Source organism: Chlamydotis macqueenii, chromosome 26, assembly GCF_036417535.1.
Source record: "Chlamydotis macqueenii isolate bChlMac1 chromosome 26, bChlMac1.mat, whole genome shotgun sequence".
Classification (NCBI taxonomy): domain Eukaryota; kingdom Metazoa; phylum Chordata; class Aves; order Otidiformes; family Otididae; genus Chlamydotis; species Chlamydotis macqueenii.
In genome coordinates, this window is record NC_141581.1 from 4,576,801 (window position 1) to 4,590,292 (window position 13,492).

At 51.4% G+C, this 13,492-nt stretch overlaps 2 protein-coding genes across 2 annotated transcripts; both read right to left on the reverse strand.

Moving 5' to 3' along the window:
- Positions 1 to 927: 927 nt before the first annotated feature.
- Positions 928 to 4,682, reverse strand: TICAM1 (TIR domain containing adaptor molecule 1). Its single transcript, XM_086767545.1, has 2 exons — positions 4,437 to 4,682; positions 928 to 3,581 (listed from the first exon to the last, which is right to left on the reverse strand). The coding sequence occupies exon 2, from the start codon at positions 3,393 to 3,395 to the stop codon at positions 1,218 to 1,220; it is 2,178 nt and encodes a 725-aa protein (XP_086623671.1). The 5' UTR covers positions 3,396 to 3,581; positions 4,437 to 4,682; the 3' UTR covers positions 928 to 1,217.
- A 1,322-nt stretch (positions 4,683 to 6,004) lies between these two features.
- On the reverse strand, positions 6,005 to 10,342 carry LOC104477383 (perilipin-3). Its single transcript, XM_086767567.1, has 7 exons — positions 10,247 to 10,342; positions 9,555 to 9,750; positions 8,873 to 8,955; positions 7,607 to 8,537; positions 6,980 to 7,179; positions 6,664 to 6,792; positions 6,005 to 6,571 (listed from the first exon to the last, which is right to left on the reverse strand). The coding sequence occupies exons 1-7, from the start codon at positions 10,304 to 10,306 to the stop codon at positions 6,005 to 6,007; spliced, it is 2,166 nt and encodes a 721-aa protein (XP_086623693.1). The 5' UTR covers positions 10,307 to 10,342.
- Between the last annotated feature and the right edge of the window lie 3,150 nt (positions 10,343 to 13,492).

A 13,492-nucleotide genomic window follows, 5' to 3' on the forward strand; every position in this document is an offset into this window, starting at 1 on the left:
ATTGCTTCAGGTGCCCTGCTTGCATGAAAGGCTCAGCAGAGATCTGCCTGGTGTATCCCTCACCCGGGTCCTGCAGGATACCTCCCCCATTCCTGGCCTCTCCACGCCTTCTGTAATACTCTGCTCAATGCTTTTGTTTTCCATCCAACTTTTTCCTCAAAGGCAGTAACATAAATAGGTGGAGTGATCTCAGCAGGGAACGTTTCTCTGTGCAGCAGCCAGTCTAACAGGGCCCTGCTCCCGCATCTGACCTCTCACAAGCGGGTAAGAATGGAGGAGTGAACACGCACCTTCTGCCTCCTCAGGCTTTCTCTGCGTTTTCCCTGTCTCACTCCACCTCCATTCAGTATTTTTTTTTCCCAAACACTGTGAAGATTCTTGTTTAGCCCTCTATCTGGCGTGTGATCTCAGTAACAGAGTTTTCTTAAATAAAAAAAATAATTTCCTTTAAGCCCTCCTTCAGGGGCACATGGGAAGTGGGAAAAGGGATCTCCTGGTGCCCCTGCCCAGAGGCCTGCAGGCTCTCAGAATTCTGTCTGTGAAGGTGGTTTCCTGAACCTTCCTGGCTCTGTTGCGAGAGGCTTGGAGGAAACGGCCCTGCAGCAAGGGGAGTGTGCTGCGCACATTAAGTGGCATCAGCGTGAAAGGCTGAGAGGATATTCTGCAACCCCAACCAAGGAGGACCGCTGGAGGAAAACGGTGGGACCTCGTGGTGCTTAGCACCTTGGCGGGGCCACAGCGACTCCCCAAAGCATCCTCTGAAGATTTTCCCTCAAATGGCTTGGTCAGCAGCAGCTTGATGAAAGAACCCTGGTGTGCCATCTCCCAGCCCTCCCACTCCAGAGGTACAGACATGCAGAACAGTTCTCTAGGTATCCCTGACTGCCCCCTTGCTAATTCTACAGGAAGGAACCACTGAAACACAAATAAATTAATTAAAATTTATTTATAAAACCTTCCTGTAGCCTCAGAAAATCAGGAAGAGTTTTCTCAGTTACTTGAAGAAGCACAAGGAAAACAATCTCAGGAGATTGCAGCTTCTTGTGTCCAACAAAAAATAAGGCCATTTTCTCCTGTGCTCCAAGAAAGTGGCACCTCTTACCCACAGTGAAATTAGAATTGTCCCAGTCCCCGCAGAACCACTGTAATCTGGGGTTTGAAACTAAGTGTGAGCATCTCTGGCCTTGGCTGACCGGCTGCGTCTCTGATCAAGCGTTCTACCTGGTTTCTTCCTCGCTGTCCTGTGGGCCTGGTGTGACAGTTTCTACCTGCATGGTGTTGTGGTTCCCAATCTGAACCATTCGAGCATGTTGAATGATGAGGGGCGGGACGCCTCCTGCACTTGGCATCAAGTTGTAGTGGCCCGATGGGAAATGGAGTGGTTGGGAAGGAGGGGGACCCATCTGAGCAGGCATGGGGTGACCAGGAGGAGGTGCGTATGTGGCAGGAGGGACAGTCGAAACGGGGGGACACCACTCTCGGGGTGATTGGCCCAGCAGCTGCAGCCGTGTTGCTGATGGAGGCATCTGGGGAAGGGAGCCGAGGTTCAGGGCAGCTAAGTTCTGCAGCGTTTGGTACCGTTCCTGATGCATCTGTAGTTTCCGGCTCTGCATCAGGTCCCACATGGCTTTCCTTTCCTTGATCCTGCTGGTGGTAAAGGTGTTCTGCACTGTCCTGGAAAACCCAGGAGAGGTCTCATCTAAGGGCATGAGCCCACCAAGCGTGCTGGGAATCTGACTCCGCTCCAGGGGGTTCTCCTTGGGTACAAAAGGGATGACTGAGTCGCGCTTGGATGGTTTCAGGATGGACTCCATCAGAGCAGTGTTTGTCTGAAACATACACAGGTCACACGGGAAGTTCTTGGTCAGCAGAAGGATGATGAAAGCAGAGTTTTCCATAGCGTCCTGGAAGCAAGTCATGTGGCTGCGTCCGGCAATGAAGAAGTCCTCGCAGAGTGTGGCACCATTGGGAACCCCCATGTTCTCCAGCAGGTCCTTGACCCGATGGGCAACAAGCTCATCTTCGTTAGCGTGCAGGACAACGAAAGTGAAGAACTTTCCACCGTCTGGCTCTGATACAGGCACTGGTTCTACAGTTTGGAGAGGAGGAGGCCAGGCTGGAGAGGGGGATGAGTGGAAGGGAGGGGGATATGATAAGTTGGAAGGAGCTCCATGATGAGGAGGGGGAAGGGTTGAGGAGAAGGAATGAGTAGGAGGAGGAAGGGAACAGGCTGAAATGGAAGCAGGTGCAGAGTCAGAAGAAATGCCTGCTGGAACACCAGAGTCAGCCTTGCACGGATGGGCAGGACCAGTATCCACTGTAGCTCTTGAGTCAGGAAGACCCGCAGATAATTGCTTTTCATCTTGCTTTTTGTCTGTGCTTTCTTTTGGCGTGTGAGGTTCTGCTGACACCGTGCTGGAAACATCACTGCTTTCGACAGGCTGTCTCACAGCACCCATCGTGGGCAGCTGCGCGACAGGAACAGGGAGGGTTGGATGACGTGAACTGACCTGCAGACCCTTCTCTGCTTGGGGGACTTGGGCATCTGTGTCCTGCCCAGTATCGGAGCTGGGTCTGCTCGCCCGGCTTGTTTCCTGCAGGCCGTGGCTCGCTCTGTCCCCGTCAGGCTGTCCAGCACCGCCGGTGCTCCCTTCACACAGCTGGCTGGGCTGACGGACACGCTCGTGGGGAGAGGGCCGAGTGTGAAAAACAACTGTTGGCGAGGCACTGATCTCAAAGCGACTGGAGAAGGAGGGACTCCCCAAGGAGCGCAAGGTCTGTGGCCCTGAAGGGTCTGAGCTGCTTCCAATCTGCAGCGGGGAACTTCTCACCACGTAGTTGGGCCTGACCCTCTGGAGACATCCTACGCCCACGTCAGATCTCAGCGTCTGAAATGTGTCAGTTGGGCCCGTGCTGATAGCAGAGCCACGTTTTTCCTGGTCCTCAGGTGGGAGGCTGTTGAGTGTGTCCCCCTCAGTTTCCTTGCTGGCGTTGCAGGCGCTGGTGGCAGCCTGGCAGGCTTTGTCCATGGCTTCACGACTGCATAGTTTTTCCTCCACCAACATCGAGTAGATCTGTGCCAGAAGCGCCATGGCACCTGCGTCCAGCTGGGGAGGCTGCAAATCCTCCCCGTCTTCCTGCACTCCTGCAGCACCCAGTTTGGTCCGGTGGACATACTGGGCTGCCCGGTTATCTCTCAAGGCATCCAAGCAAATTCTTGCATCCGCTTCTTGCCCCAGGGTGAGCAGGACCATGGCTTGCAGTAATTTGCTGCTGGGCCCAAAAATCAAATGTTTCAGTTTATATTTGAGGCTGAGGAGTTTATCCTGTGGGATCTGGGATAGAATATTAAAAACGTCCTCAAAGCTTGGCTGGAGCTCAGCGCTCTGTGCCATCTCGTCAGCTGGTGGCCCGGACGATGGACTGAAGCAGCGTGGCTGGAAAAAGCATATTACAGCGCTTGGAGCGAAGGTTTGTCCCCCCGCGGCACGCTGTGACACCCTGGCCACGCTTCAGGTACCACACAAGCCGTAGCTGTCAGGGGCTCGTCTCTGAAGCGGGGTGTCTCTGTCCCGAGGACCCTGCGGGAGGAACGCAGGACACTGTTCAGAAATCGCGATGTGTTTCCAGGTCCGCCAGTGCTCCGTTATTAGGCAAAGAGCAATTTATTCACATTTATGTCACATTAATTACAACTGTTTTAAAATAACTGCTGAACTAAGAATGTATAACTAAGAATGTATTGAGGTAAATCCAAGTGTCTGTCTCCTCCGGAGCCCTCCTTGCAATGGGCAGTGGAGGACTGACGCCCGCTTAGAGGATGCCCTTTCCAATCGCCCACGCCAGGAGGGTCAGTAACCCGCACCCATCCTCTGCTAGGCTGCCCCACATCTGCATCTAATCCCTGAGCCCTGCTAAACCCTTGCACTCACCAAAGGCCTCCGACCGGAGCGAAATGGAAGAGCAGAGCTTGTCTGGAGCGGAGGAGCGGGTGGCGGAGGGCAGCCGGGAGGGACGCTGCTGGCGGGCGCGCCGGGCCTGCTGGAGCAGCTGTCCCTATTTAAAGGGAGCACCAGCGAGCACCCCAGATACCGCTCAACTGGGGAAAGTTTCTAATTTCGATTTGTTTTTTTTTTTTTTCTGTCTCACAAAAATCCTCTAATTGCCTAACGAGCGAGCTCAGGCTGAGCCCGAGGAAGTTGGTGCCTCTCATGAAAACCTCTGATTCAGTGACAGGGCGGCAGCCGAGCCCTGGGCAGCCGGGTGTTGCTGCCCTTCGCCCGCTGACTCACCGCAACGCCCCGCTCCTCGCCCCGGCGCCCGCAGCCTCCCCACCACCGCCCGCGGCCCTTCGGCCTCGCCTGGTCTGCCGGGCCCCGCGGGCACCGCTTCCCCCCGGGGACGGGACGGGACGGGACGGGACGGGGCCGGCCTACCTCCGGCCTGCTGCTGCTCCGCGGGGCCCGCCGGAGGGCTGGCTGCGGCGGGGCCGGCTCCTCCCGCTGCACGGGCCGGGCGGCGCTTCCCGCCGGCAGCGGGGCCAGGCGGGAACGGGGCGATGCCGCCCGCCCCGCCCGAGCCTGCCCGGCACACGAGGAAGCGGCGGGAACCGGTAGCGGTGGGGCGGAGCCGGGCACGGCCGGGGCGGAGCGGAGCCGCGGGTACCTGGCCCGGGTGCGCTGCCACCTCCCGCCCCGTCCCGTCCCGGTGCGGGGCCGGCCCGGCAGTGCGGTACCTCCCGGGCCGGCACCCGGCCTCCTCCGCCTTAGAGCCGGGCCCTCCAGCGAGGGGCGGCCGGCATCGCCTCTGCCCGGGGGCGGCGGTCGGGGCGGGTGAGGCTGCGGGACGCCGAGCAGCCGGAGCGGTACGGAGGTACCGAACCTCAGGAGCACGGGCAGAACTCTTAGGGACAAACTAGCGGAGATGCTGATCTCCCTAAGACAGGTTAACGTGGGACCCGCTAAAAGCATTTAATTTTTTCCTCCAGCGAGATCTGGGAAGAGGGAGAGGTGATGTGGTAAATACAAGCTTCGTCCCAGTGCAGAGCAAGGGGAGAAGATAACGCTGCAGCGTTAGACAGAGACAAGAATCAGGGATTTCTTTCACCGCAGGTCACGCTTTATTCTGAAGTCTGCTTGCAGGGACCATGCCAGGGCATAAGTTACCAAAATAAGTTACATTAGAAATTATTACAAAGCATCATTTGTCAGGAAAATAACCAGCATCCAGCCTCTGTTCCCCTGTTCTAACAGCAGGGTATCCTACCAGCACGGCAGAGTAACTCCTGGCAGAAGCCACCTCCTTTGCCAGCTTTTCACAAGGCTTCCTGCACAGAGTTACTTACAAACAGAAGATCCCTGAAGTTATTTATTACTAGGAAAGATAATCCCACTGCAAACTGGCATGCTTAAGAGAAAAATACCACCTTGCTAAGTGTTTCTCTGTGAAAGAAAAAGTGCTTGGCTGATGCATAAAGAGAAGTTTCTTTCTGAGGAGCAGACTCTTGCCCCGAGCTGTTCCTGCTCTGCTGCAGGGCTGGGCCTCGCGGAAGCACAGCAGGCAGAAAGGAAGTTGCATCTGTAATATTTTTAAACTTGTAGAAGGAGGGAAATGGTATCAAAGGTCAAGTGCATCATCCTCCTCTCAAGATCTCTGCAGTTTGGATGAATTAAAAAGAGTTGAGACCACTTCTTCTCCCCCACAACTTGTCTCAGCAAGAATTAGCCGTCCACACATACCGCTGTGCTGATTTAAGCTGAAGTACAGGTGCCCATCTTCCCTTTCAGTGCAGCAACATAATTTAAAAATAAAAAAATAGTAAATCAAGATATGGAATCACCCCACCTTGGTTATCAAGTCTCCTCCCAAACTACATCTTACTGTGACCTCAGCCTGGGATAGGGAGAGCAGGAGGCACTCTTGGCACAACTGGCAGTTGGACACGCGATTGAAAGATGAAGTGCTGTTCTAGCCAGGCAGCCTTGGCCAGAAGAGCTGGGATTTTTCAGAGACCTTCCTCTGGTACCTTGGTTTTTACCTCCTTTGCAGCCAGTGCCACCTCTGTGTCTTTCTCTGCCTTCTCTTCCAGCTTCTGCAGAACTTCACACCCTTCCCCTGGGATCCTGTTTGCTCCCTTTGGTTCTTCAGCTGTCTTAGCCACCTCCTTTGATGATGTAGCCTTTTCCAACACAGGTGATTTTGTATCAGTCACCTTATCTTTCTTCTTCTTCTTCTGCTTTCTGCTGTCCTGTGACACTTTAGCTATCGCCCTGAAGGGACCCACAAGCCAGTTCAGAGGGGTGTTCTGAGTTACATACTCAAACAGGTCATCGAGGGACCTTCGGGCTTCTGCCACAAAGGCCTGGCTCTGGGTCAGGGTGGTGCTGGAGAGGTCCTGGAAAGACACAGCACTGGAAAAAGAACTATGGAGCTTGTGGATATTTTGAGTGGCTCGATACACAGCTTCTTGGATGTTGCTGGGGAGACCTTGGATGCTGGCTTTCAGATTCTCATAAGCAGGTTGTAGCTGCTGGGTGATGATACGCAGCATAGCTAGAGTCCGTGACTCTACCTGCTGGGAAAGAGATACAGCTCAGTTACTCGAGCAGAGGAGAGGTACACCATTCACCAGAGGCCTGGTTAAACATGCCCTTCTAGGGATACCTCTGGTTGGGAGGCAGTTCTAACTTGGTTTCCTTTGGGTTGGGTCAGGCTCCAGTCCACCCACAGCTGATGGAGCTTCTCCTGCCCATCCAGAAGCTTCTGACCAACCTCATGTTTCACAGATTCAATCTGATGGGAAAGTGAAAGGAACAGCTGTATTGCAAGCACACACAATCAGAGCAGCACACGTGCTTCCCTCCCAGGGAGGGATCCAAGATGACATGCAGCTGATGCAGGATGGAGGAGGAGCTTCCATCTGGATAGCAGGGCAAGAAGGCTACAGACAGGAGGAAAGAGGGGAAAAGCATGTTTGTACCAGTTTTATTGCCAGCTGTAGTCGTGAGAGAGTGTCCTGGGTGCTTTGCTTAATGTGCTGCAGTTTGTTCAGGGAGTGCCGATAGGCTCGGCGGCGGACTTTGTTAGAGAGGGAACCCAGGCGCACAAAGTAACTCTGTTGCTGTTTCTGCTCCTCCACAGAAGCCATGGCAAACCCCTCCACAGCAGTGGCCAGCTTACCTGGAGGAAACAAAACAGAGATGCAGCTGTGCTCCACTCCCCCAGCTGCGAGGGGAGGAAGAGGTAAGAGCACCCATTGATAACCATGAAGGCTGAAGCTTGCTGAGTGAACAGTAGAGGTTTGTAGTTGCTCAGATAAAGGCAGGCTAGTCCCTGCTGAACATGTTCTCTTCAGATAAGCAGACTTGCAGGTTGAAGCATGCACCCGTGTGTTTATTTGCCCTGAGGCTGATGGACAAGGACCAGCTAGCAAATACTTGAACTTTGTCCCATACCATGTGGCAAGTCAGTGCTGATGGTCAGCCAGGTTGGTGACAAATTCAGAGCTACCTGTCTGCTTCAAAAGATGAGTCTTGCAGTGTCAGGTGCTCTCTAGTCACGTGGGAAAGGATTTGTACTTACAACCGCCAGCTAAGCACTCTCTCACCTAGTTCCTCCTCTGTCATTGGGAGGTAGTGATCCACCAGATCTTCTGATATACCCAGGACAGATTCCACACCACCTGCCACTGCTTGGCTCACTGCCTTGGCTTTGCTTATGCTGTTGGTCACCACTGAATTGGTCATCTCCACACTCTCCTGGATAGCCTCTCTGCTCTGCTCCAAGGCTGTATTTATTTTGCTAGTTATGGTGCCATATGCAGCATCCAGAGCTGTATTGACTGTAGAAGCAACCACTGATTTGGTCTTCTCAACACCATCCTGAACAGCCCCTTTGGTTAGGTCCATGGCTTCAGTCACTCTGTTGGTCACAAGATCCTTTGCACCCTGGGCAGCCCCTACAGCAGCAGTAATTGTAGAAGCAACTGCAGACTTGGTCTGTCCAACACTGTCCTCCACAATGTGTTTAGTGAGATCCACTGCCTCTGTCACCTTGTTAGTGACACGGTCCTTGGCACCTTGGGCAGCTTCCACAGCATTGACAATAGTAGAAGCAACTGCAGACCTGGTTAGTTCAACACTGTCCTCCACAATGTGTTTACTGAGGTCCACAGCTTCGGTCACCTTGTTAGTCACAAGGTCCTTGGCACCCTGAGCAGCTTCCACAGCATTGACAATAGTAGAAGCAACTGTAGACTTGGTCAGCCCAACACTGTCTTCCACCATGTGTTTAGTGAGGTCTACTGCCTCCGTCACCTTGGCAGTCACAAGGTCCTTGGCACCTTGAGCAGCCTCCACAGCACTGCTAACAGTGGAGGTGACCACTGACCTAGTCAGCTTGATGCTGTCCCCAAAAACATTTTTAGTGAGGTCCACAGCTTCAGTCACCTTCTCAGCCATTGCTTCTTTTGCCTCACAGGCAGCACCCACAGCAGATGTCACTTTGGTGGAAACCAGCTGCTTGGTGTCAGAGATTACCTACAACAGGGAGAAGCAGAGAAAGATACTGTTTTTTTTTTTCCTGAAATAGCTTTTCCTTCCCTGAAATAGCTTTTCCATATGGATGAATTGTGCTTGCAGTCTTGTGGGAGAGCTGGGGAAGTCAGTACACCTACACTTATGTGGACATGTTCACTTCCACACACTGAAGGCATCTCACCAGCTTTCAGCTAGCAGTGCCTCCTCTAGCTCATACCAGGGACTGACCTGACAAAGCAGTGCTGCTGAAGTTTATTTCCCCATATTTTTATGTACCCAGAACAGTTCCATCAAGCAAGATACCACGTCATGGCTTCCTCAGGAAAAGTCTTTACCTTATCTGCTGGCTGTTGAAGAAAAGGCAAGTTCTCCTCCAGCTGGTCCAGTCCTTTACAGGCGTATTCATTTACAAGTGCAACTAGACAAGACAACAGGTACCAGTTTATTCTTCAATTTGTAGAGGTGTGTTTGAGCCCACAGTGGCCAATTCAGGACACACTCACAAAAGCAAGCAAAAAAAAAAGTCACTGTTCTAGGGGGTGGGAGTGTCTTGTTATAAAGTGAACACACCCTACAATTCGGCAGGTTCAAACAGTCTCCATTGTGCCTTCACAACTTTTTAGCTATTAGCACCTTGCTCCAACTGGAATGTAACACTTGCCCCTGGAGGGTAGGGCAATTGGTTTAAAGGGCTGAGAAGCATTGGGATGAGACAGGTGGAACTATAGCCAAGATGGACACTTACTACCAGCTGGGATGCTCATAACTTGGAGTGACAGAAAAAGCAGGGAGTTTTTGCTTAAAGACACCACAGACAAGAGGTCAAACTTTGAACCCACTGAATTTCACGGACATGAAATTTATAGCAGAAACATCGAGCAGCTGGGTCAAAGGCTCAGTGCTACAGTTAACTTGAACATCTGCTACAGGAGATGGATATCACCCAGCAGGCACATGGAACTCCCCTCCCCACCGATTCCTCAGTGTAGAAAGGGTCCCTCCAGCCTCTTCACTTACTTTGTGGCTCAAGTTGGTTCAGGATGGGCTGTGCCCCACCAACCACACTACCTACTGCGACAGCTGCCACAGTCTCAGCCACGTTGCAGACACCACTGAGGCAAGGATGTGTCTCCTTGGTGTAGTTGTAGGCAGATGAGACCAGGTTGAATGCAGAGTTGAGCAAGGGCAAGCTGGTTACCCGACTGACAGCACTCTGAAACCCAGGAGAAATAAGGGACATTAGAGACCCAGCCCCAAGCTGATGACTGAATACAAGCCATGTGTCTACACAGAAAAGTCCTGAGGGGACATCCAGTTCATCTCCTCATCCTTCTTAAACTCAGAGTTGAAGGGACTCATCCAAAGACTGCTAGCAAGGCAGCAACAAGCCAGAATTAAAAGTTGGAGTTGTGGGCTCATGAATTCTGAGTCACACCAGGTTTCGGTACCAAACCCAGATGTGGCAACAGGACCTATAACAGCTCTGGTTGAGGATTACTTGCATCACTTGACGCAGCCCTGGAGTTCTCTTGAGCAAAAGTGATCTTCTCTATTACCCAAGTTTAGATTTAGCCACAGCCTCCTCTGGTGAATCTTTCACCCGCTCCCAGCCTGGTGTGGAGGTGCTGACAGACCTGGGTTTACTCGTGTATCTGCCAGCAGGCAGTTTAACTGTTGCATGTTCGAGTATTTGCTGCCCTGGCACCTACCGCTTGCTGCTGTTCCTCAGCCTTTACCAGATCTTTTTTGGTGGTCTTTTCTGATGCCATACTGAATTCAACTGCAGCTGAAAGGAAAAACAAAAGAGTGTAGCAGCATAAATAAAACTCTTTCCTCCAGTGAAACAAAGTCTCAGCAAAACTGGTGAAAAGCAGAGGGCAGAGTTGTGAGCCACCATGCAGCAGGTCCTAGGGACTTCACTGTGGCATCACTAATCTTTCTTGCAAGGGTGTGAAGATATCTGAGAGGCTCCATAATTTATAATATGCAAATGTTTATGCAGGATAAGACTGTACTCAATCACTTCCCTCAACACCCAAAGAGCCAAATACTTTAAACAAAACAACCATCCTACTTATTTACAGCTGGACTCTGATCTTAGAGGTCTTTTCCAACCTAAATGATTCCTTCCCCGCTTTGTCTGAAGTAGAGATGGGTTTTGCAACAGCTTAATCCCTTTTCCTTAGTGGGGGCAGGGGGAAAGAGACTGGGGGGAGTTCAGCTCCCCTTCAGAAAGGTGTCAGGGCCAGGAGATGCTGAAACAGCAATGCACATATTTTACCTTTTAAAGAGTACCCAGTGTTTGTAGCCCCTTTTCTCTGAAGGCTCACTCTGGGGTATTCTTTGCAGAGAACACCGAGATGAGAGTCATTCTAGAGCAGTCCCACTGTGCCTCTTCATACTGGGCAACTTTTACCAACTTCCCCACCACCTCCAGCAACACCAGCAGTCTCACAGCTCTGGGAAGGATATGAAAATCCTCCAAAACTTTCCTAGGAGCATAAGCCAGGTTCCATAGCTGGAGCATTCTGGCTAGCTACCTTGAAACTCGTGTTCCCATCCTACTGACCAGTTAGGCAGGAAATCTCTCCTCACTTCCTGTGAAAGCAAATCTTAGATATTCTCATTACATAATGAGATTAAAGAAGTTGAAGTATAAAAGTTATGCAACATTTTGAATGTGTTTTGGCTTCCCTAGCATAGACCTAGGTTGGTATCTGGACACTCCAATATTGTGATAAATCCAGGATTTCTTCTCAGCTGTAGTCAGGCACAGCAGGGTTTTCAGCCTATTTGTTCTTCAATGCAGCATCTGCTTTTCTGTCCCTCGCCAGTTAATTCCTATTCTTAGAATTGCTATGGCATTTTCCAATGGAAAAACCCCAAACCAAAATTCCTCAAACTGGATTCCCAAGCCAGGCACTGCTTCAGGCTCACTAGCAGACTCTACCCAAAAAAACTTGCTATCTGATTTGTGACAGAGACGATTGTCTTGTTTCTTGTGTTCTTTGACTTGTGTAAGGTTTTTATTTTGCTGTGGAAACAGGAACAGAGAGCTGGGGAAGAAGCAGTGAAACAAGCATTTGTTAGCCCTGGATAGGGCTACGGGAGGCATCTCGGAAGGTAACTGTCAAAACATCAAATATTGCTGCATTAACTGTGCAATTAGTCATCGTTTTAGTGATATTCACGCAAGGCAGGGATGCAGAGTGCCACATGTGTATTGCAAAAAGTTGTCACAGAATTTGGGACCTTCAGCTTCTCAAGTGAGAAGCCCGGAGCCAGTGCTCTCCTGCACGTTCCCAGTAACCACCCTGCCCAGAGGGCTGCCTAATTTAACAGCACAGCAAAAATACAGCTCGGACTCCATGAGCCCGAGAGAGAACTCCTACAGAACTGCTCCAAACAAAAGCAGGGCTTGAACATAAAGTCCCAGTCCCAAAGTCCACAGTGGTTATTCCTCTTGCTCTGCTTTAGGGCAAGTTTGTTGGTTTTTTTTGAAGCCAAGTAGGCTGAATCAATCTGCAGCTCTGTCACAGGGCAAAGCCCAGCTATTTCAACACCATCACAAACAACCTCTCTGCTCAGTTATTTTACCTCTAACCAGGTGGGAAAAACTCGAGCTGCAGAGCGTCTTACGGGCCTTGGTGTCAGGGCTAGCACATACAGACACTGCAGAAAAAAAAAAAGAGAAGACTCTAGTTGCTAGCGTAAGTCAGGAGTAACTCCCTGGCTGATGTAAAAACTATTATAAGGCAAGAATCAACCTCTGAAGTGCCAGGAGCCCATCCTACTCATGGATGCAACTGTGTCAGCGACAACCCTTGCGGCACAGTCAAGTCAGAACATGGTTTACTCTGTGTAGGAGGAACTGGGGTGTGTTGCAATGCCAGTGTTTGTGGTGTAGGCAAGGCTCTGTGAGCCCACAGCATGGTTTTATTTTCTCTTTCTAGTCTCTAGTGCTGAGCAGACCTCATCTTACTTCAGAGACTGCAGGAAAGCACAGTGCTCAGCAACTCTGGGTCGGTTGTTTCGGAATCCTTTGAGAAAGGCACGGCTTCAAGCCAGAGCAGTTGCAGGTGGGAGGCTCAGCAGGCAGAAGAGCAGAAACAGCGCTGCTGTTTGCTTCACATGCAAGTGATGCTCAGATGACTTCATACCATTGCTACATCAGAAATATTAGGTCACTGCTGGAGAAAGTTCTTGGAACGGGTGGTTTCAGAACGATGAAACTCTTCAGTGCACACCTCTAGCATGGCACAATAGCTTAGCTGCTGACCATTGCCCAGTTTGGCACAAGCCTGGACTCGATGAAACAGCAAGGGCAACGGCACCAAAACTGCCCCACTGTGCCAGTTCCCCCTGCCTCAGTCTGTCACAGCCAGCACAACGTGTGCATCTGGCAGGAGAGCAAGTACTGCAGAGTTGGGACCTTGTTGGTCAAATGTTTTTTACCTTGAGAAGACAGATTAAGCCGTGCCTAGCAGGTTCAATAACTTGCCTGGTAATTCCTTAATGACCATTTAGGAAAGCAAAGCTAAAATTAGTGCTTTAGATAGGAGAATGGAGGGCTAATCAGGGCAGAAGTATTAATTTCTGGTTAAAGCACTTACATTCTTTTCAAGATTTGCCGCTGATACCCCGTTTTCCATACTGGAGCGACAGAATGGGGTCCCAGGGTGTCTGCTGCCGTGGGGAACGGCACTGCCCGCAGCCGAGGGAGTGTGCGACGCTCCAAGGGCAGAGTGAGGTTTAGGAGGAGGATCCAGTGATTTTCAGCTTTGACCTTAGGACATTGCTTTCAGACTTGCTGGCAGAGCTGCCATCTAACCTCTCCGGAAAGCCATCAGCATTAGGGAACCTCAAAGGTTAAAGCAACTTCGGCAGATGGAGGCAGGGTTCCCTCCTACTCCACCCCTTCCAAGGGAAATTAAGCACCACAGCCAGTGGCCATT